This window comes from Apteryx rowi, unplaced genomic scaffold, assembly GCF_003343035.1.
Source record: "Apteryx rowi isolate R43461 unplaced genomic scaffold, aptRow1 scaffold_864, whole genome shotgun sequence".
Classification (NCBI taxonomy): Eukaryota; Metazoa; Chordata; class Aves; order Apterygiformes; family Apterygidae; genus Apteryx; species Apteryx rowi.
The window spans coordinates 195,399-220,253 of record NW_020451165.1 but is presented as its reverse complement, the minus strand read 5'-3'; the positions used below and the strand labels follow the sequence as shown (position 1 = coordinate 220,253).

Sequence of the window (24,855 nt, the reverse complement as noted above, 5' to 3'; positions counted from 1 at the left end):
TGAATTCTAAGCTGTGATTTTTTTTCATTTCACTTTTTTTTATTATTATTCTAGCATAATAGCTAAAACCTCTGCATTTGTTTCGTTTTGTTCTTTGTTTTTTTGTTTTCTTTTAAGGTCGCTTGAGTTACCCACATCCAGGGACTGACAATCTTCTGATGTTAAATGGTAAGTGCTAATCTTATAACAGTTTCTAATTATCTTTAGCTTAGCTCAGCTCTGAAACGTTGGTATAAAATTATACTATTATATTCTGTTATTGAATTACTTGCCTCTAGTCTTCAACAGTGATGGGACTCTTGCCATTTTTCAAAGTTGAATAGTAGAGCTAATCTTGCAACAGCCTTTCATTATATCTAGCTTATTTGAAATCTGAAATACTCATAGAGATGTACTATTCTTTTCTGTTCTCAAGCAAACTAATATTGTACACTCTAAACAGCTGCTAAAAATCTATTATCCTGAAACAGGAATTAGAAAAATAAAGCGGCCACAAATACGTATTTTTCTATATTGCATATATACATGATGAATTATACATTTTTCTATTATATTTATGTGAAATAACTTTTTTTTTTTGTGGCTTTTTGGAACTGGCTTTGTCAAATATGCTTCTGACTCCAAAATATGCTGAAGTTAGTTCATGTTCACGTTCCTCTCCCAGTAGGTCAAACTTCATGAACATCTGCTACTCAGTGAAGGCATGAACTTTAGCCTTTGTTCAAGGCTAAAGAAGGAAGCAGAGCTTGGTAATCCATCTAAGTCAATAATAAATCAGGGATTTTGTACACAAATGCTTTTTACATTGGAAAAAATTAGAGCTATAATTCCACAGCTTCACTAGATTTAAAAAAGTGGAAACTGCTGTGTACAAAGCAAGGACGTTTTTGTCACTGACTTATAATCAATGGAGAATGATGGGTCTAAAGCTTACCAGTAAAGATCCAATCATAAAAAATACAAGCAGAATGGTTATTTCAGGTGTGTGGTTCTGTGGAGCCATTTTTTTTAATTGCCTTACCCTCTGCACAGTCATTTACACTTGGGCAAATCAATATAAAATGTAAAAAAAAGTCTGATCTCCCTTGTGTGACACTGAGTATATGTTTAAAATTTTAAAGGAATTCAACTTTTGCTTTATAAACCATGAAAAGTAATTATTGTACAGTGGACACCTTTGAAGAATCAGGTCCTTTGCTACTGGATAGTTCTTAGAATGGAGTATCTTGGAAAGCAAAAGTAGCTACTTACTATTGAAATAAAATTTGTGTTTAGCCTACACAGCCCAGATTGCTAATTCCTGGTTGGAAATTGCATTGCATATGGATGTGCTTGATGTTATGAAACTTAGAACAGCTAACTTTCTGTATTAAACTGTAACAATAAGACTTACAACTGCAGAAGTAGAAAATGTACAGTGAATGACAGTGAATAATTCCAGACTGGCAGTTAATAAAAACTATTTTGCTTAGCTATAACAGCAGATGTCCTTTTGGTACTAGGACCCTGTTCTGCAAGCTGGTTTGTTCAGGTGGTATCTGTGCCATGCGGTTATCTACTGATTTATAATGAAGTGTTATATGGGAGGATATTAAAAATTAAGCAATCTTATGAGCGATTGTCAAATATTTCATTGTGTGAGGAATTCGTATTTTTTAATTTGTTTGCTTTAATGCTCAAGATGCTGAGCTTCTCTTTTTATTGTATCGTATACTAAAAGAGCAAGTGGGCGTTGTTATGCTGTGGAATGTCTTAAAAAAAATCTTTGCTGTTATCAGTGACCTTGATAAAATGCATCTCTGTGTTACCAGTCTATCCTGAAAACCTTTCCACAGAGCTGGAATATGCACTGGAGAGTATCTTCTTTTGTTATTAATCCTGGTGGAGTTCCCACTGTTTTTTGGAAGATAGCACTTAGTCTGACTGCTGAGTTCTAATGCATTTTTTTTTTTTAACGGCTGTTGAAATTTAATAGTAGGGTAATTCATCATTTAATCAATGCAGCAAGGAAGTTTTAGATTTTCTATCACTTCAACATGTTAAAGCTGCTTGTGCTTCTAAAAAGATGTTCTACTTCAAACAGAAGTTATTGAGATTCCTCATACAGGAATTGTGGAATGAGATCCTGTAGTCTGTTATTCAGGCCAAACTTGAATAGTCATAATGATCTCTTTTAGCCTTAAAATCTATAAATATGGGACTTGTAAAGGAATCTTAATAGAATTTAGGCACCCAAATGGAATAGAATGCAATGAGAATTAGGCACTTACTTTTAGCCTAAGCTCTTGTGAAATTTCAGCCATAACTGTGTATAGTTTTCTTTAAATGACAAGTATTAAAGAAAAAAGCTCTGCTACTTAACTATTATTATACTTAACTATACTTAAGTATTACGGTCTGATCATTTAAATCAGGAGTGTTAGGGACAAAGAGTATTTTATCTTACTTTCCATCATAAATTTCATAATTTTTGAATATAACAAATTTGCCTGCCAGTTTTTTTTCTGTTAATATAATAAAAATATTTTGAATTCACCTCAGTAGTTCAACGGAGGTATTGAAACATGCATATTTGATCTATGGTATATATTCGAAATACATGTCTGAATAAAATAGAAATGATACATTTGTTATCTACATGATAGAAGTGTTCACATAATTTCCAAAGTTATATTGATGTTGTCTTCATGTTGGATAACTACGCACACAAAATGTATTTACTTGTATCTCCCTTATTTTTATCTCAGTTTTCACTGATTTAAGTTGCAGAAAAACTATAAAATTCTAAAATATATCTGTTGCACTTTTCTACTCTTAAATCTTTCAAAGCTTTTGATTAATTAAGATATCCAGCTTTACAGAGTAAAGGATACAAAAAATATGTCTGTATAGCTTATTCTTTGAAGGAGTCTGGGAAGGAAGAAGTATTATTTCTCCTTTTTTGTTGGTGTAATGCCCAGTAAATTAAGTACACCTGCAGTGTCTGCCTTTCCCCAAAGGGCTGAAAGAAATAAACAATCTTTTTCTCTCTCCTGCAATTATTTCTTTATCTAAACATGTACACAGTAGTTATATAAAAGTATATATTAAATAAACATAAATATAAATGGAAATAAGTGAGTGTGTACAAGCATGTGTGCTCTGAAACGTGTAGTATCCGTATGTGCCGTTATTTTAATAAATATAGAAAAATATTTCCAATTAAATCTAGTATCTTCAGAAAGGACATCTCATTGCTCACCTTATACATACTAAAAGTTGACTGATTTAGGAGGTCTGCTTTTCAAGCAATATTTGGCCTTTTTATGTAATATGGAAAGATTAAAATACTGCAGTTTCATGAAGCTGGAAAGGGTATGTTTACCTTAACATTGTATTTTTAGTGATTTGGGAAGCAGTCGGATTGATAGCCTGTAACCTGCGAGACATGCTGGTTTTGCTTACTGTTACTAAAACACCTGGTCTATAATATAACCACTGTGGTTCTAAAGACTGAGTAAAGCTAACCAAAAATAACAAGTTTTGTAAAAGCATACGTTCTGTTGTTGTTAATGGTCACATTTATTACAGTAGTGCCTACAGATTGCCTAAGAATGGGATGAAACTTTTCTAGATGCAGATTGGCAGAAAATCCCTGCACAAACCAGTCTGTGATCTAAAGGGATGAGACAAATACATAGCAGGAGACAGGGGAGACAATAATGCGACAACAGTAAATACGGTTATTTTCCCATTTTCTCTGGTTTCGTTCTTTTACTTAATCAAAGACCTCCTCAAAAATACACTGATAACTTTGGTACATCATTGTAATTTCAATATATATGAATGAAATGCTGCAGCAGATACTCTTTTATTTGAATTGCTCTGTGGCTTTTTTTAGCATTTTAATAATGCTTTTGTGTTTCTTCTTAAAATTTCTGCTATTTATTTAAAAATGTACAAAGAAAAATAGTTGAAGTGTTCTGTAACACAATATCTCGTACATGTATCAGATTGTCTTAACTGAAAATTTGAGAAAATAGCTGAGCTGGTTTGGTTGGCAGAAAGAAACAGAACTGGAGGAAGAAAAGAAAAATTACTAAGCAGTTTGCCAGAAGAGGCTTATTAATATGCATTGGTATATTATTCTTTGAGAGAGAATATGCCACTGCAGTCACTATGGATGTGATGCACTTGAATTTTTCCTGATTATTCTAGTTTTACTTGTGAAAGGAAAAAAAGTAAATACAGCGGGTTAGCCAAGGGCTTAGTGACGCTACTACTAATGCTACGTGGGAGTCAGTTTGGCCGAGAGTCAGAAAAGATTCTTACATGCTGCAATACTGGCATAGCAGTGCATATCTTTTAACTGCCTGACCCTTCAGAGGAAAACACAGGTTGAAATCAGACATTAGTGTCCCTATGCAGTAGCAACTAATGAGAGAATTAATCACCTCCTTGGTAAAAGGATACATTATATTTTGTGGATTCTATTTCGATGTTGAAAATCTGAATTTGGGTGTTTCCTCTTGGTTGGATACCCGAGTCCCTTTTTGAAACTGGGCTTTTCTGTTTTGGCTTACTAGTAGAGGGTGAAGATTCTGAAAAACTTCAAGCAACAGATTGTTCTAATAATAGTAATTCTTTCAGATGAAAGAAAGTAAATTTAAAAGCATGTTCAATGCATGTTGGATAGGAATGCAGTGAGAGTTGTGTAAGGAACCAATGGCTGTAAGGGAGTAAATACAAGGAGAGGTTTTCAGAATTCCATAAGCAATCCACTAAATTCCTAGTAGGAATAAAAGACATGCTATACTTAAAAAAAAATTTTTTGAAAAATGTCTATGCAAATGGAATATACCAGAATATAAATATTTAATAATTGGAAAATGGGACAGTGAATGACATTCACGAGTTATTGAGTTTATGAGGCTGCATGTAAATCTATGACCCAGAAGAAAGCTGCATTTTAGGAGAGATCTGTGCATGCATTCCCAGTAAAATCAAAACAATTATGCAGGTACAGAAGCATCTTTGTTTATGAATGTTGCTATAATATTATGGTTTACAGTAACATTTTCTGTTTGAAATTTTAACTATAATGCTGTAATGATTAACTTTTCTCAGATACAAAGTTTGAAAAAAAGGAATTAAAAATATTTTGTGGAAACAAATTACATGCAGCTTAATACTTTGGTGTTAGTAATCTGTCTATTTTTAGTTTTCAAGTCTTCAGACAGAGGAGCAATCAGTCATCTGTAAGCATGATCTCCTTAAAAATCTTGCAACACTCAAAAGTTAAGAAAATCTTGGATTTACTTGCAGTCTGTCAGAAATTGTTGCTTTGCCTTTGTACAGTGTTTTTGATACAATGGTGTTTCTTGTGACTTGTGACCTGATTTTGTTTGCTACCACAAGGAGTCTTTTGTTTCAAACAAAACCTTGCGGTTAATCTTCTGCTAGCTCTTTTCATGAAAAAGGAAGGTCACGGCATATAGCATTTGTATTGTCACTGCAAAGGACTGTACAAACTGTTCCATGGACCAGGATGTTTCTCTGATAAATTTAACGCTTGCTACATGCTTTTTAAAGTAATATTTTACTTTTTACAGTTTCAATACCCTGTGTGTTATGTAGATACTCATACAAGATAATAAACACGTTTTTGAAATTAAATTACAGTTACTTTAATTCATGCTTCCATAATTAACATGAAATTAAAATCAGTATAAAGGCACATTGAATAATTAATGTATAATTTTTAAATTTGTGCAATATTGCTGTTTTCTAAAGTATATTCTTTACAGCTGGTGCTATCATCAATTTAGTAGTAAAGTAGTATAGTATTTAAGTAAGACTTCAGTTTAATGCAGTTCCCACTATATTTATCAGTGGCAAGTACTGATGCAGATTTTTACTCATCAGTTACCCACATAGTTTTTTGTATCATAAGCATTTTAATATGTGGGCATGATACAGTTGTTTGACATTTTACAATTTGTCCTTTGTTTACATGCAGCGAGGAGTTATGGGCGAAGACGAGGTAATTCACTTCTGTTTGTTACAGTACAATTAATTCTGATTGGGCTGTTACTGATCATTATGATTAATTACTCCAGTTTGTTGATTATAAGCTCTCATCTGCATGTTTCCTTAGTTTGCGGAAATGGAGGGTGTGAGGGAAGGAGGGGTGGGGTCTGGTTTTCTTTTGGTCATTGATCTCTCTGCAGTAAGTTTGTATTACAAATCCTTTAATCAGTTAAAACACTGTAGCACTAATCATAATTTAGTTAATGCTAATAGCTACTGCTTGCAGAGTTGTCCCTGTTAAAATACACAGTTTGCTAGTTGTTGTTTTTTTTTTTTAATTCATCCTCTTTTGCTTCTCTATATGTGGTAGTGTATAGCGTTCAATTGAAAGCCTTTCACAGACTCAGTCAGTACTTTATTAAACAACTCTTTGAAAGAGTAAACAGAGTTTCATTGTATAAACCAATATATGCTCATTGACCTTAGAAAAGCTATGCTGATTTAACAATATGAGACCATGACCTATGGTTGTTATATAGACTATGTGAAGTATGCAGGAAAAAAGGTCAAGATCCTTTGATAACTTCAGATACTAACATATGCTTAAATTCATGTCTGCATCTTTCTTGATCTCTGCATTGATTCATAAATTACTGCTTGGTTAACCTTATTTTAGAGAGGAGTGATGATCTAGATCATGGTCTAAATGTGTAATAATGCAATTATGTTTTAACACTTCCTGGCAGATTCTGCTTAATTCATTATGCTAAATCCTGAAAAATACTTCTTGAAATTAATAATAAATGTGTTTTCCTTGATCATGTATAATATTTAATTTGGTGTTTGGTAGCCTCTTTTGTGAGCAAGAAGAACTACTTAATTCAAACCATTGCTTTCTTGTTTCTATCTATTATTACTATATTTGCAAATTTCTCTGTTTTATTTGTGTATTAAAAAAAAATAAGTGCTTATAAAGAACTTGCCTTCTACTTCAGAACCTTTGGGAGGAAGTAGAAAGCCTAGAAAATTACCTCTGCTCTTTTTGGGTGAGAGACATGTAAAAGGAAAGAGGAGAAGGAAGTATTGGGAGTCATATACAGCATATTACTCTAAATGTGTTAATCCACTGTTCTCTATGTCATTTTAGCTCTCCGAGGAGCTACAGGCTTTTGGCAAACTTTTAGCCACATCAAAGTAAAACTGATCTCACTGATACCAGTTCAGAAAGTTTTCTGATGATTTAATTTGTAATAAGAACAGAGTCATAGATTCTCATTCTTAGATTTTAGCATTGGCTGTGGAAACAAGTCTATTCTGTGGATTATTCTGTTTTGTTTTGTTTTTTAATATATATACTTGTGTATATTGTAAGTCAGAAATGGTAGTATCTAAGACATGCTTCTAGAGAAACAAAAGTATTATTTTCATGGTGATAAAACCATGCAAGTATAAAGTGTGTGTTATTATACCATTAAGTATAAATTGTGTGTTTTTTTTAAAAAAATGCCAATTTTAATAAACTTGTTAGCATTATAATATTGTGACTAAAGCAAGCAATTTGTTTCTCTTTTCCTGCAGTAGAGAGCCTTGTAGTTGTAGAGAGCAAAACTATGTGATTTTTTTTTTTTTTAAGATAACAGAACTAAATTGTAGCCATTTTAGATTTAAGATGTTAAGACTAACTCTCACATATTAGTGAAAAGTCTTCAGATTTCACTTTTGGAGTTTCCTGTGAATTCCCTCCAATTTGAGGGAATGTTGACCAACTCTCTGAGAGCTTTTTTCTGCTGCTTCTTTCTTTTAGCCATTTATTTCTTCCCCTATATCACTATGGTAACAGCTCAATTTTCTCCATCATTCAGATCAGTAACGTTATTTCATCTGTGTTTCTTGACTGTTTATCCAAATCTTGCCACTTCTTTGTATATAAACATAAGATCTGACTTTTCTTACCAGTCTTCGTAACTGAAACTCATATCTACATTACTCAGCTGCTTGTTTTTTTCTTTCTTGAGTCTTGACAGCATGACCTTGCTCCTATTATATCTGAATAGATCATTTAAAGAAACCATCTTCTCAGCTTCTTGTTTCAACGTGTTAACTCTTTATATGTTACTACATTGCTTCCTCACTTTTTTGCCCCATTGAGCATGAACTACTTGTTTTGACTTTTAAAAGCACTCTACCCATTCTGTTATCTAGCTGTTGAACACATCGTTATGATGGCAAGCAAGGAGGCCATCACTTGCTACCTGTTAGCCACACTTTCAAACAAGCACGTCATCATTTCTAGTGGAAAGAAGGAGCCTGCTATAATTCTCTATATTTTGTGTGTTCCTCTCCATCACATCTCTACTTAAGTCATAAATGTGGAACACCAACATAAAATTTTGTAGTTAGTGCCCTTGTAACTTTAGTACCTTCCAGTGGTCCTGCTTTTATTTTGTGATCCTTATGACATTTTGTTTTGTTGATGTCTCTCATTTTATGTTTTCATTCAATATTTTAAATGGACTATATTATGGATTCAGAACCCAAATTAGAGCCAGGAAGCATTACCACAGTATAGGTCAATATTAGTCATGATGTTTGCTATCTGTTCTCCACCCTTGTCTTTAAGCACTTGATTCTCAGGTGGTTTTCTAGAAGTGCATGTCTTTCATATTGCTCTCACCTGCAGCAGATCAGCGCGATTTCTGCAGGCGTTCCTAAGGGGCTTTCCTGACAGCATTCCCCTGAGAGGGCAGGAGAGTTGCAGGCTGCAGGGTGGATCACAGCTAAGATACTGCACAGTCCTGCTGTCAGGGACCTGCTGCTACTGCCTATGGTTTTGCAGTGGTAGAATCTAGAAGAAATTGGCTATTTGAGGTTGAAAATGAAATTACTTATGCAAAATGAACTTTTTTTTTTAAAGCAGTTGAATTAATAATGATTTAAAAATGAATGAGGGAGAGATGGGAGAAACTGCACTTGAGAATTAATGGTGATCTGGTGTTTTTATTTTGCTCCACAAAAGTAGGTTCCTTTGGGGCTTTTTGAAGTTAAAGACCAATTTCTGAATTTGAAACTGTCATTAATCTTTACGTTGCTAATCTAAAGCAGTGGAAGTTTGAATAATGCAAGATGCATGTGCTGACATTCAGAATCTGTTGTTTTGGTGTTTTCTGAAATTTGTAAAAGTGAAAGATGGGGTGGGGAGAGGAGGCACATGTGCGAGAGAGAAGGAAAGAATTACTGTGTTTTCGCCCACCCCCACATCCTTACAAATGTTTTGATCACTTTGCAATTGCAAAGTCAGCCTGTGGACAGTTCAGAGGTTTTATGATTACAGTAGCTTTTCTGTTTGAACATTTCTGCATGGGGTAAGGCATGGAACAGCAAATCCCTGAAATGCCTGCCTTACATTGTCTTAAAAAAAAAACAGTAACACTACCTCACTCCAGATCGCTATCTGTTAGGAACCACTGAAAGGCTTCTCTCCAAAACTGTGGCAAATTTGAGAGCAAGAAGGATAAATCAAACTTGTAACCCATTTTAAGTGTTACATTATGCACATCTGTTGAAATTAGCTCTTGCTTTCCTAGAAATTAAATCTGTTTGTAGTTACTCAGCATCAAGTCCTTTAAAAGAGAGAAAACCTATTCATCTGAAACTTCTTATTCTGTATATAGTTTTCACTTTTCCTCTGTTTGATTAAAGTGTGAGACATTTAAACATGCAATAGTCATTCATATGGTAGAAGTTACTACTTTAACTTGAAGCTAAACCAAAGGCACACTAATGAAATTCATTTAAGCAGCTCTTAATATGATCTCTTTGTAAATAAGACCCTTTATTTAAAAACAGATTGTTACTTTCCTAGTGGATGGAGGAGAGTAACTACAATATAATTTGTGTGAAGGATTATGCTTATAGTGACATCAGCTTACAATCTTGAATTTCCTTTCTGAAGTTTAATGCTTTTTGTGATTTAATTTTTTCTTTAAACTAATGTATACTTTCCTAATACCTTGATACTTTCATTTTTACTTTTCAGACTGCTGTTCCCCTATTCACTAAAATTACATAACTGTGTACCGTCACAAAATTGTTTTAATATTTATTATTATATCTTCTTCTTCTTCTTCTTCTTTTTTTTTTTTTTAAGGACGTTCTTCCCTCTTCCCAATAGATGATGGTTTGCTGGATGATGGTCATAGCGATCAGGTTGGAGTCTTGAATTCACCTACCTGCTACTCAGCCCATCAGAATGGGGAACGAATTGAGCGCTTTTCTCGGAAGGTGTTTGTTGGAGGTCTTCCGCCAGATATTGATGAAGGTGGGCTTTCTGAAAACTAAGCAAACTAAGTTTGGAGGAAGGGAGAAAGAGTTTGAAAGATGTAACTGAAGTAGTGGAAATAATCTACCCAATGAAATAATGTTGTGGTATAAAAGGCTGCAACCACATTTTTGCTGAGAGTTGATGAGTATGTTAAGCTTAATATAATTTGATGTCATCCCTTTCTTTAGTTATCTTTCCTTCTGCATCTGCAGATTCCAGAGTTCCATATGAAGCCTGGAATTTGGGTTCATGCTTAACCTGCAGTGCTGTGGGAGTGCATATTCCTTTCAAATACATTTTAGCCCTCCATGGTATCCTCTCTGCTCACTTTGTCCTCTGTTAATAGCAAAAGACTGTTAGTAATTGAACTTCAAATTCTATTTTACTATTACCTAAACATCTTAAAAGGGTTAGAAAGATCAATATTATTTCCATCATAAATAGAGAAACTAAGGCAGAGAAAGGTCAAGTGGCAGAGTTACCATGTGATGCACTGAGTACAGAATGTACCACAGAAACTCAGATTATTTTGTGATGCAGTTGGAATTGCTTTGTACTGTACTGCTGATCTGAAGTAATCATACTATTTAATATTAGGTTTCTCCTGTGCAGATAAGAGTAAATTACATGCTAGTTTTGTAATGTAGGCAGAAGTCAGTTTACAAGGTTCAGTGTAATCTTAGAGTAGCTTGCAAACCAAATAAGCTGACTGTGTTCAATTATTTCTCAGACACGGGAAGACTGTATTTTGGTTTCATCATCATCAAAATACTCTCCTGCAATGTATTTGGGGGGGGGGGTTGTTTTTTTTTTAATATAGCTCAACTTCTGTTTGCTGTAGCTTCTATCTCACATATGCTCTGTAGCTTCCAATTCAAACGCTAAACAAAGATACATGGAAAAAAACTTTTTTTCTCTATTCTGACTGTTTATATGCTGATGGTGGGATGCAGCTGAAAGAAACAGAACATATTTGTGTTTGAGGAGTGTTGCTCTTGGAGGGTTTAGGGTTGTTTTATTTTTCCTGAGGGTTTTAAAAGCAATGATAGGAAGGAGCAGCTGGGACAGAAAGACATCACAAAGCAGTGCAGGGGGCGTGGTGGGTCCTGCAGCAGGCCTCTTCATGGTTATGGTAGACCCACCTCTAACTAGGCAATTTTAGTTTTCGTGCTTAACCTGTGCATTGTGTCCCTGAAAAATGCAAGCATGCTAATTGTGAAGTATCATAGCAGTTTAACCCACTATCTTTAGTTGTCCATATACTTCTGAAATACTCCTTTTATTATACAATAAAAGACAAAATTTGCTTAAATCACTAGAGACTGTGTAAATAATAAGCCTTGGAAAATGTATCTTTTTTAAAGTTTTTATTCATAAAAATTGGAAAATAGTTCTGGAAAGGGAGACATTTCATGGATAAAAGGAACAAAGGTCTTTGATAGTACTTTTTTATTAAGTTATAAATGTCGTTTATTGTAATTGCAACTATTATACCTCTTTTTAGATGAAATTACTGCTAGCTTCAGACGATTTGGGCCGTTGGTAGTTGACTGGCCTCACAAAGCAGAAAGCAAGTCCTACTTTCCACCTAAAGGTAAGAGAGTTTGAAGGTTTTGGCCTGTCGCTAAGTGTAAATCTTACTCTGGGAGACTCTCACCTTTTTCCAAAAGGTATAATTTATAATCCCTATGAACAGTTAATTCAACAATTTCTGTGCAGACTCAGGCAAGGCTCCTTTACATACCAAGTCTAACATCTGAGACAATTATTTTAGTCTTGTGCCTGGTTCAGTGCTGGACTTCTGAAGAATCTCATATCTTCTGATTACTCAAATACCAGATCAGGGGTGTATAGGTATTTGTGTCATTAATTTAAAGGTCTGTATTTGTGTTTCTCTCCAATTTCTAAAATTGAAATTGAGTCAAATTTTTAAGACTAAATCTTAGCTACAAATTTTCATTGAAAGTTATAGTCAGGCTTCTCAAATTTAAAATGAAATAGCATGTATGGCAAACTCATTGGTTAAGCTTGATGTGTCACCACAGATTAAGATATAAATTGTGCAGGGAATAGAAAAATGAAACTCACTTCTGAAATTCAAAGTTTTAGTACACCTTAATAGATTTGGAACTTATAAATATGCATTTATTTGGATACTCAATCACTTGAAATACTCATACCAGGTTTTTCAAAACATTTGCTTTTACCAAAAGCAAAATAATAAAAGATATAACAAAATACCAAAAGATGTTTTTGGATATTTGATCAAAATATCAATTTTATATTTATTTTAATCTTATGCTGTGAACTTGAAGCACTAATTCTTGTTTTTGAGAACTGGTTGAATATTGATTTTAATTATTTCTATCTTTGCAGTTTGAGTGATATTCAAAATCTAGTTTAAGTATTGGATGAACCATATTGTACAGTTAGATAATCTAAATTATTCAGTATATCTCTGTACATGTACACTCATGTATTGGAATGCATGAAGTAAATGCAAAAATCTGTTCCAAATATGAAGACAATGTGGAATATTGTCTGTAGAGAATACAGCAATTCATCCCTTCCCTGAAATGGCAAAAGTAAGCATAATGGCTTTATGAACTGGTTGTTCAGTTGGTTTTCTGACTATCTATGCTGGGGAAAAGACAGAAATATTATCACAGATGGCCCTCCAAAGAGTGGGAAAAGGAGGTTAAAGTCTTTGAATGTTTTTTATGGATACTATATGGAAATTCTAAGATAAATGAAGAGACTTGGGCTTTTTTAGTTGGTCAGGCTGATACACAAAGCAACTGTTAAATTACCTTCAGTTACCGTAAAGAGTGTATCTATATTCACAAATTACCAAGAGAAATTCTTGAGGAACTCTTTGAGGAAAATGCAACTCTCAAAGTCTGTGATGAATATAAAAAAGCAGGAAGATCTAAAGGGAATCAATTCTGGCATTAAGTTCCAAGGAGTTCCATTAAGTCCTGTCTCAGATTCTGCACATCTTAAGGATATGTTTCCAGACTTTTTTTTTTATTATTAAATAAAGCTTTTCCTGTAGTTGGAATACTGATAATTACCATGGTAAAATATTCTGTATTGTAAACAGAGTTTCTTAAAAGAAGGCAATGTAGACAGAACTTCCCTCTATTGATCTAATTAACTCAGGAAACACTTAAATGCTAAGCATTAATTTGATACATGTGACTAACGGATCCGTATTTGATATTTAATAACTCTTACTGTTTACTACTCTTTTAAAACTTCTAGTTTTTTACAATATTGTTTTGTAATGTGGCAGTAGCCTAACATTTAAAATATAGTGTAGGTTTATCTGTGTAGATACTCTGCAAACATAGTTTACTGTTAAATGTCAAATATCTGTGTTTGTGTCTGCTTCTTTCAGTGCAACCGATATGGCCTGTGATTATTTTGTAGTAGAATTTCATAGAGATCTGTGTCTTACATATTTAAGTAATATTCACTTGTGCAGACAAGAAACTATATATATTTACTAAGATAACTAAAACTGATCAAGTTAGGTTAAATATTAAGAAAGCTTTGAGACTGATCAATAATTAGCAATATTATTGATATTTCCTATATTAGCACAAGGGGTTCATTTTTTTTACCTATAATCTGGAGTGTCTAATTTATTGATCTGCATGAAGCTAATTCAATGTGTATGTTTTTGTTTGTTCGATCTTACTAGAGACTTGGCACAGTATTACTTTCCAAAGATGTCTCAGAATTATCCGGTTCTGGGCTGATTTATGTAATAGTCTTCTCTGTGGTGAAGAGGTTCAACCTGTCTTTTTGTTAGTCTCTTGTTCAGTTTTCCAGGCTGTGCTTCCTTCCAGGCTCTCTGCTTACAGAAAGTCTTGAGGGAAGGCCAAGTTCACAAGAAGTATTTCCTTGCTTGAAGAAGTGCAAAAAGTGTCCTGATCCTTCAAGGCTGCTGCCTCCTGAGAAACACCAACTGTTCTTTCTTAACCAATTACATTTTGCATCAGTTCACCACAAAATTAGGCCCAAAGAAAAAGGAAATTTTAAAACTTCAAGCTAATCTTACAAGGAAACTCTTCTGTGAAGCAGGAAAAAAAATATATTCTGTTGAAGTACAAAGTCCCTAAGTGATCTGCTAACTGTAGTGGGGAATTCCTTCCTTTTTATCTTGTCACTATTTACCATAACTCTTGTTATGACTTAATTGGCAAATATATTTATTTATGAAACAACACACGTTCAAAGCAACTTGCTGAAGTGAGGGCTCCATTCTCATAAAAATCGAACTCTCAAAGAAATCTCGCAGAGAGGATATGCCAGTCCAAAGGAGGCCTTTCTAAACCTGACCAGTTGTTCGTGTATTCTGTCTATTTATAGTCAGTGTTAAACAGCAGATAATCTGTTTTGAACAAGACAGTATCTCCAGCTTTTTCTAATCATCTGTTTCTGCTGCATTCTATCCCAGTAGTTACACAGTGGCTTGATTTATTGAAGATTCCTAACTGCTAGTTTAGAATTGACTGAAAAATTAGGTTGAAAATGTTGTTTCTACTTGAAATAGCAAAGTCCTAGGTCCATCCAAGTTCTGTTTAACTTGTTACCAGCTTTTTTGATCGCCCTGGGTAGGACTGAGCTCTGGATTCAGACAAGTAACTGTAGGTGTCTTCGTGTGTGATTAGTGTCTAAGCTTCCTTTAATCAATGGGAATCCAGCCAATACAGTTAGTGGAGTACGGAGGGCTGTTCCGGTCACCGTAACATAAGCACATTGGGTTTGATTTATTTACCCAAACCTAGGATAGCTTAAAAGATTTATAGAGGGCTGGCAAATGTGACACGGTACCTATTGAAGCCCCACACCATTCTGGAACAGCAGCTGAAGGTTAGGCAAAGTACTTATAGAGGTTAAATTGTACTAAATGTCCCTGTGTCCCACTTGATCAGCAGAGTAGTAGTCCAGATGCCACTGAAGGCATTAACTGAGTCTCTGTTGACTGTAGTAGGAGCTTGAACACCTTTACTGTAGAAATACAGAAATAGGTGTTTGGATCTTGAAGTGAATCCTGCTCCTTTTATTCAAAAGTACCTTCGCTAATAGCTAGATAACAATTGTATCAGCATGCACTTTTTCTACTTCAGATATAATTTGGAGTTAATTCCCAATAAAAGATGACTAAACTGAATGAGTAAAAGTTTTATGTTTTAAAGATTAAATTTAATTAAAACACTGTCGGGTTTCTTTAAACATTGCATGTCTTTCACAAATGTTAATTATTCCCAACATCAAATATAAATCCATTGTCTACATTAACCTGTAGTTAACGCTATTTTCTTCTGATTTAAGCTAGGGTATGGCATTCTGGGGGCAGGAATTGCACTGCACTGTGAGGCTGTTAACTCTCCTCTGGGGGGAGTTTGTTGGAAAGAAGCACCAACGACAAAATATGGCTATTTTGGTTGGTATGGACAGTGTCATGTTGGCTAGCAAATGCATTAATTTTCCTCACCCCTTCTCTAAGCCTCTAGGGATAGGAATTAATTAGAGTTTGATAGAACTTAAAACAGCTCTTTCTGATTTCTGCATTGAAATATGCGGAACAGAAGAAGCATCCTTTGTCCTTTCAGTAAACTTCCGTTTTGCTGTAAAATAAAGTGTACCTGGCTCAGAAAATGATGTTAGCCACCAGTGAATCTCATCTAGAATTTTTTGCTGTTGCTTTGTTCTGTATGTAATATATACAGAAAAATGAAAATACTGATTCTGTATATAGGTGTGGAGGAGAGGCGTTAATTCTTATGAAGGTTTAATTCAGTAATACAGCTAGATTCTTAAATTTTATCCAGTGTGCTTTCTACTACCATTGCTCAACCACTACATTAAAAGGAAAAAGTATTTAATTTCTTGAAGTCTCTGGAAGATTTCTTTTTGGTTAAGAGATATCAACTCAGACTGAGGGTGATAAAGATACAACCACTGCTGTATCTTTAGATATCAGGGAATGTAGTTATAGAGTCAATTATCATCTCCAGAACAACTTACTATTTGGCATAATTTTCTGAGGATGGTATTACCAAGGTCGCCCATACTGCTTCCCTTTGAAAAATCAGAGTATAGTTCCAGTATTTTGTAGAGGAATTCGGTCAAGTGGGTCTCTTTAACACTAACAGGTTACCTACCCTTTGTCTCTCAGAGAAGGCATACATTCTGTATGTTCATATGTAGGCATATGAACAAGAATCTACTTTCTAGCACATATGGTAATTGTAATTCAATACTACTCCGAAAATATTAGTTTTGCATTTGATTGTTTTCATCATCCCTGTGCACATGACTTAACACCAGACTAGCTTTGCGGACATTGAATATCCACAATAGTTAATGAGTTATGAACATTGAGGAGAAAAATAATCCAGTAAAGATATATATTGAGAAATCAGAAAGGGGTAAAAATTAAGCTTGCGTCATGTAGTTGTTGACATGTGGTAACTGTAGTAACAGCAAGAGCTCTAATTTATGATATCTAACTGAATTACCTAAGATAAGAGCAGAATTTGCCTGTGCAAGCTCTGTCTAGCTAATGAATAGAGTCTGGATGCCTATGTAACTCTTTGGAGAAGAGTTGTTCTTTGGAGAAGTCTGTGGCTAATTTATACTTAATTTGTGCCAGGAAGTGAATCCTGGCCCATGGCAGGTGATGAAGGATGGTTTGTATCCTGACTGTTTAAGTCTAGCATTCTTTGGAAGGGATTGGCCATGTCTATGTATGTCTAAAAAGTGTGGGACCTTGAGCAAATTATTATCTCTTCCATAACTAGGTTTCTTTGCTATGAGTAGTAGTTGGTTTCCTTCAAACTAGACCTGGGGAGGAAACTAGAATGCTTTGTAAATCACTGAAAGACTGAGCTGTGGAGCAAAACTAGAGCCAAACAATTTGATAGTACAGAGTATACCCTAACTGTCTTCACGTCTTCAGAAGGAGAATAGTACAGCTAAGCATCTGACACAAGCCTCTCGGGTGCTTAAAAATTGGTGGAATGAACCCAGATGTGAAGACATGCTTTGCAGATGACAGAGAAAGCAGTAATAATGTATAGTTCTGTTTTTGCTTTCCATGCTTTTATTTCAGGTATAGCAAAGTATAGTAACCCTAATTGTTCCCTCATCAAGTTCTTATATTTTAATTTTCTATCTTTTTACAAGCTTCCATAGTTATGTATATTAATAGTTACAGGCAGACAGGTGGTAGATTGTTGCAAAGCACTGACAGTGCTTATGTATCAGCAGCTACATGAAAGTGCCCCTACTATATTGTAGGGTAAAAACTGATGGATAATCAGCATCTGACGTACTATTTTATGCACTTCTGGCCCTCAGTCTTACTTTGTATGCCTGGTCCCTTAGTCAGTATCATTTGCATTTAGCCATCCCCTTTGTTAATTAAGTTTTTTTACTTCCATCATTCTTGTACTGAGTTCATTCAAACAGGAATGCGTGTGCCTGGCTTCAGTGCAAGTAGGGGAAATTATGTGGATCTCACTTCTCTGTCCCAATCTGCACATACTCAGATCCAGTCAGTCAGTTTTGTATGGGTAATATGTTAATTTTAGTTTGCAAAATGAATAAATACAGAAAGATATCCCTGTTAAAACAGATAGTCATTATTTAGATTCAAAATCTAAGTTTAGTGTAAATAGACTGTCATTAAAAAAACATTGTTCAACAATAAAAATGGACTTCACAAGGAAATGCTTCAGCCAGAGCTCAGTTTGAAAGATTCCCTACAGAATATCTATTAGAAAAGTAAACAAAATTTACATTAAAAATACAGAATACATAAAACTGTCATATGTCCCTTGTAATTAACAGGGACAGGACTGGTATCAGGGATAAGAAATAAGGTGACTAAAAGGACCAATATAGACCATATATCTTTTTCTTTAAATCTTACATTCTCATAAATCTAAAATCAGTCATGCCGTTGTTTCTCTAATTTTTTGTTCTTAATACATTGATTCTTCAGTGCTCTTCACAATGTGCAGTGCTACCTTTACCTTAATGACTTAAGCTGTCTGTTTGCAATCAAATTGCCAGTAGTTAAGTAGTACCTCTCAGAAGAGTATCATTTCCAAAGGGCTTTGTAAAGCAGCCACACTTCCTCTTGCAAGCTCACTGCAGAGCAACTGCTTCAGCATTTACCTTTTGTTCCAAACAATAAAATCTAACTTAGTGTGAAAATTACACGTTCATTATTAATCTCAGAAAAAAATGTGGATTTATGGTTCTTTTAAAATCCACTTTAGAATGCAACCTTAATTGCACTATCAGGCACCTGTAAAAAGTTTTATATGTATTATTAAACTGTAACCATCAAAATATTCTGAAATGTAAGGTTCTTCATTTGTCTGACTGTTTGTTTCTACTGTAGAATTAAATAAGCATTTTAATTCCTATTTTTGTAGTGTTTGAGAGGCTTGCTGGATCGCTTTTGTAACAAAGTGCTTTGATCTGATCTTTGGAATTGAGATTAGTCTTTTGTGCCAAGTCGGATTTTCATTGTGTAATGTCCCTTGCTGGCAATGAATTGTGCTTATTCTAGATTTCCAGTATATGATAGAGCAGCCAGGTTTGCTTTTATTTGATTATTATTCTCTTTTGGCAATTTTTTTAAGAAAAGAAATATTTGCTTGGAGTTCTGTTGAAATTAATTGACCATGGCAAAATAGTACATAGGTGAAAAAGATGGCTGATCAACAAACAAATGACTGGTTTAACTTTGTCACTTATATTTGTAATAAACATCTTCTTACAGAGAAGTCACTGGCAAAGAAGGTTAAGGAAAGGTAGGAGAAAAATAAAAACTCAGTCTTTTTTTTTTCTTATTCCATTTTTCCCCAGGTTATGCATTCCTCCTTTTCCAAGAAGAGAGTTCTGTTCAGGCACTGATTGATGCCTGCATTGAAGAAGATGGAAAGCTCTATCTATGTGTTTCCAGTCCTACGATCAAGGACAAGCCAGTAAGTAAACAGTAGATGGCCTGCAGGCTATAGCTGCCATCTGTCTAAAGCTGCATTTGAAATGATGATGATGAAAATAATCAAAAGCAAACTACCATTGACAGAGCTCAACATCTGGAACAATTGGATGATTTTAAAATTGTCATGTTATGAATTGATAGGATTTAAATAGAGCAGCTAGATGTTTTAAGCTAACGGGGTTGTGACTGTTTGACAGTTTAGATAGGCTGATGAACATATGTCTATAATATGGTGAAACTTAAAGTAGCATACCATTTTCTTCTCCTATTTAATAGGTTCAGATCCGTCCCTGGAATCTAAGTGATAGTGACTTTGTGATGGATGGTTCCCAGCCTCTTGATCCTCGAAAAACGATTTTTGTTGGAGGAGTCCCCAGACCCTTAAGAGCTGGTGAGTATATACTGTGGCTACATAAAAGTAGGAAATTATAGGAAATATGAACTATGCATTGTGTGTGCGTGTATACATACTTACACATATATAAAAATAGAAGATTGTCTTGGTAGCAGACTATCCACGGTACTATGAAATATTTTTCTGATGTTTCTCTAATAATTCTTACATGCTGGCTTTGACCACAGATCTCTGTTCATATCTTAGACTTACTGAAAAATGTTACATTTCTAAAGCTGTAGAAAATACTTTCATCTTATTAGCAAAGCCATAATGTAAATAATATCACAAGAGTTAGATTTTTTAAATAGTGCTATAAAAAAACCTCTCTGCCATGCTATATTAGTGTGTGGAGTTCTAATTTGTACTTGCTTGTAATTGTTCATTTGTCACTCTTTTCCTACTACCACCTTGCAGTTAGTCAAGATAACATGAGTAACAAAAACATAGATCATGAATACCTGAAGGAGAAAGAATAGAGAAAAGAAAAGAAAGGAAGCCTGAGAGCTAGCACTTAGCCTGTATGGCGCAACACTATATGAGATCACAGTGCTCTTTCTAGACCCATGTTGGAATGTATGGAGGAAAATTCAGGTGTTTCTGTAGCTGTCAAATGGTTAATCCACAGCCTGGATAATCTGCCTTGCAAGATCATCTGCAGTAGCTTTGTATAATGTTTTGTGGTGGCCTTTTAGTAAGTAGGTTGAAATGAGTGTTGGAAGTAAAAGCTTAATAAACAGTCTTTCAGATCTCAGTTTCTATTAGAATGATTCCAGGAGTTTATTAGTCTTCCATTAGTCTTCCATACTGAATTTTATTCTTTCAGAAAGATGAGCTTTCAGATGAAAGATGTAGGAGAGCCAAAAATTGATAGTGCTGATTTGGGGTATAAAGAATCTTAATTTTTTACATCTTGGACCTACAACGCTCTAGCTTTTTTGTCATTTTACTTTTAAGACTGTACCTTTGATCATAATACTAGCTCTGTAATGTAGAATAACCATAGTATGTTCCAACTGCAGATTAATTTTCCATAAATTCAGTCCAAATACTCGAGATTACTGTGCTAAATGTCTATGGTTAAATTTAATGGACACATTCTGATGCTTGTAACTTTAAAAGCTCCTGTATATGTGAAACTGAAACTTCTATGGCATTATGAAATAAGAATCACACCTTCGCAAAAGCAGTAAAGCTTTAGCTGACTTGTCAGACAGCTGTTGAACTTGTGTCAGCTGACACCTTTGTACCCCAGTACAAAGGATACCATTCTGAAAGATTTAAATATTCCACCTAAATGAATTACAACACTGAATTGGCTAAAAAATGTTATTAGAGGTTTGCTAGAATACTCGGTTTATAAATCTAAGGTTTTTGGTTCTTTGTAATTAAGTTTCTACGGTAAGTGTAGCACTATAATACAGTACTTTAGATAATCGAGCTCTGTGTGGCAGATGGAAAGATGCTAACTACATCTTTAAATTCAAGTAGGACATAGAGCATTTGGACAGCCAGACAACATGCACAGGGGAATTTGTGGCATGTGGATCTATATTACACAGCTTACATTCCATGCCTGCCCCAAAAAGTCTTCTGCTGTAATCGCCTGAAGAAAACTGCTCTGCAAGTTCAGTTCCAGGTTATCAAGGACTGCAAGGGCTTACAACTCCATCCTTCCTTGGAAGGATGTGACCACCAATGTGAAAGATCTGTCTGCCTGAGTATTTCATCATTTATTTCATGTGTTTATATATATCTCGTTACATCGGTTGTTACGTAATTATTAAAAATTACTTTTCTAATATTTTAAATAAAAACATATTATATAATAAGTTTGTAAAAGAACACTTAAAATGGATTTTTTTTTTTTTTCCCCTTATAGTGGAATTGGCTATGATCATGGACCGTCTCTATGGTGGAGTTTGTTATGCAGGAATTGATACTGACCCTGAGCTGAAATACCCAAAGGGTGCTGGACGTGTTGCTTTTTCCAATCAGCAGAGTTATATTGCTGCCATTAGCGCTCGGTTTGTTCAACTTCAGCATGGCGATATTGATAAACGAGTAAGTTGTACATAGTTATTAGTTTTTTAAATATTTGTTATATGCCTACTCAGATGAGTGTTTATCTATAAAGCAACTTCTCAAGATGCAGTAACATTACATTTTGATCAGCTTTTGTGACAGTTCCTTGATTACATTTCTGTAACTCCGCTAGTTCCAAGAGTTAAACCATGAATGCCCCTGAACAAAGAACATACATTCCACAGAGCAGCAGTTTGTTCCTTGGACATATGTTATACCATATGTTCTTTCCATTTTAGAGAGTATGCTCATGCTTTTGTTGTGTATGGGCAAAGGGCTTGAAAACCTTTTTCCTCTTTTATTCTGTGGAAACCAAATTCTATGATGAATTCCTCTGTGATTTGTAGGAAACTATTATTTGTTAGTTTCAGAGTTTTTCTATATTTTCAGCTCCCATGAATCTCAGCCATAATTGTCAGGGCTCAGTGCTTTGGAAAATTCATCAAGCTGGACACCTAAAATATGAAATGTCTTCTCCTTTCTGTTAGACAGTCTTCTGAGTATTTACCAATGTACATTTCTGGTTAATAGATGTTTACTGTTTGCAAAAGCAAAACTAGCTCGATATTAAGAAGACTAGTCCAATTCATTACTTGTAATTAAAAGTATGAGAGCAGCAAAGAAAACTGACATCCAAATTATGTCAGTGTCAAGTGTCACTAGTTTTGATGTCAGGAGCTGCAGAGGTAAGTCACTGGTATTAACAGATGTTCCATTAAAAAAATGAGTCTTAGAGGAAGAAGTGTTGAGTAAGTAGTTCAAGGTCCAGTCTCCTTTTACAGATCAAAGACATGGGAAAAAGAAAGTAGTACAGTTACACAAGTCTGCTGTAGGTAGGTAGCATGCACTTCTACCTTCAAACAGGCAGAGGAATACATCTCCCTCTGAGCTACCAGTTGCCTAGTGAGTTGAAATCTCCAAACATGGTCCTTTCCAGAAGCTGAGTGGATCCGAATGTGGGTAGTGAACGAGGCATGTTAAGATTTGACAACTATATTTTGCTGATGCATTTCCTTTTCTTATATTTTGTATCAGACTGGCTAATAGTGCTACTTTGGGGCTCATTATATAATAGGGAAAATGGCTTTGATGGTGAGTTTGTATGTGGTGAAGTAAGACTGTTCATGATCTTGTGTTTGAGTATTTGGACAAAATGGGAATCAGGCCCAGAATCCAAAACTTGTACTCCTATAGAAATGACCAGGTCAATGAGCTTTAAGAATCAGGTATTGCTTAGTCTGTTTCAGGCACCATCTACAGTGCATTTTGGCTGTGAAGCGACCTAACTTTAATAGCAGCGGTGGATAATGGGTCCCGTCCCAACTAGTTTACGCTAAAAGGTGGGAGACACGGACTTAAGCCCTGCAAACTAAAGGACACTTTTGTCTTGGTCTTCCTGTTCCCGTGGAAGTGTTTTACGCAATAGACTTATATGATAGATTGGCAGTTTCAGTCTTTTAAATGCCTGATTCCAGAGAGAAACTATCAGTTGTGAGCCTTTATTTTACATAAATACCTAACTTCTGCCAGGAGCGAAGGGCAGAAGGGAGGCAGGTTTTTACACATGATTTGTTCTCTGGTCATTCTTACTGTCTGTTTCCAACTCAACATATTTTCTCTTGTGAATCATATTCAGGGCCTCTAATTCTCCCCAGTCACTATATGCTTTACTTCTGGTTATAAATTCCCTTCCCTGAGCTTGGCTCTTAAAAATTCAGCGTTTTGAGGCAGCTCGTGTTCTGTGTGGATACGAGCTTTGTCTTTGTGTTCAGCTGCCACCCACATAATTAAGTTAATATAATTTTCCTGCCTTTCATTAGTGTTGTAAGGATAAAATACACTAGAAACTTGAATAGTATAGTGAGATGGATCATAGGTGAGCAGTATGATTGGTGGTCCAGTTAGTATCTAGTTGATAATAGTAGCCTCAAATAAGGTACAAAAATGCCACATGACTCAGATACAGTGTAAAATTTACCTTATAAGATATTTCTTAAGCCAATAGAAATTGTCTTAAAACCTAGGGCTTTTTTCTCTACCAAAGTTTGTTGCTAACATCAGTTAAAACTTTGAATATTGTTGTTATGCATGTAAATGTGAAGTCATTTAAGCTCTATGCCCAAGCCCTGAGGTCTACAGTCTCAATATTTTGAGAGTTCTTATTTTGAGAGATTGGAAGACTTTGTTCTTCCTTTTCACCTATTTATATTTTATATCTTACATTTATATTTTATATATTTGTGTCATATACTGTCTTATTTCTGTTCTTTTTAAGATAAGTAGTACCATACTTTTTACTATTTCATTTAATAAGAGGGGGTTTTTATGCGCCTAATAATTTTCATTTCCCTTCTCTGAATCTCCTGTAATTCTGCCACAGGATGATTGTATTGCACAGTATTCACAGTGAAGAGCCTATCAAAAAAAACCCTGTATCTATATTTTTGTGTAATTTGCTATCTTTCTAAATTTATCTTTGTATCATCCTTTTTTGGACTGCACTTACCTTTAAGTTTTTATTGAGTTGTTTTAATGAAGTCCATACATTTTTCTTGACCTGATTTAGAACCATGCATGATTAAATCAGATTTTATGTCTACTTTATCTGGTATTTTGTGAACCATTCACTAGATTACTTAGGGGCTCTGAATTCACACAGGCTTCTGTGGATTTGAGCGACCTAAATCATCACCTTTATCATCTGAAAACTTTGCCAGCTTGTATTCTCCTTTGTCTTTCTAGATCAATAAATAATATTAGAACAGATTATTCCTTTGGAAGCTAGATGCAACCTGTTGTTTATCTTCTGTGTGATAATTTTGACACTGAATTTAATGCAAGAAATTCTTATTCCCACAGTGGAGTTCAGCTGGCAGTAAAATGATCAAAGAGGTTAAATTTAATTATGTCCCCAGAAATCAAATTTTCACATGCCCTCACTATCTTCTGTTATTCATTGGTTGATACTGGAAAGAAACTTCATTGCTTTTTTTTTTTTTTTTTTTTTTTTTT

General features: G+C 34.7%; 1 protein-coding gene across 2 annotated transcripts in view; it reads left to right on the top strand.

The window, feature by feature from the left end:
- Positions 1-24,855, top strand: part of CPEB2 (cytoplasmic polyadenylation element binding protein 2) — a 56,454-nt gene that overhangs the window by 23,685 nt on the left and 7,914 nt on the right. Inside the window, exons 4-9 of one of the 2 annotated variants that reach the window (XM_026090635.1) lie at positions 118-168; positions 10,157-10,327; positions 11,835-11,924; positions 19,226-19,344; positions 19,641-19,755; positions 21,641-21,822. In XM_026090635.1, the coding sequence (XP_025946420.1) occupies positions 118-168; positions 10,157-10,327; positions 11,835-11,924; positions 19,226-19,344; positions 19,641-19,755; positions 21,641-21,822 (728 nt within the window). The remainder of the gene's footprint in view (positions 1-117; positions 169-10,156; positions 10,328-11,834; positions 11,925-19,225; positions 19,345-19,640; positions 19,756-21,640; positions 21,823-24,855) is intronic. The other variant, XM_026090636.1, reaches the window with a different exon arrangement.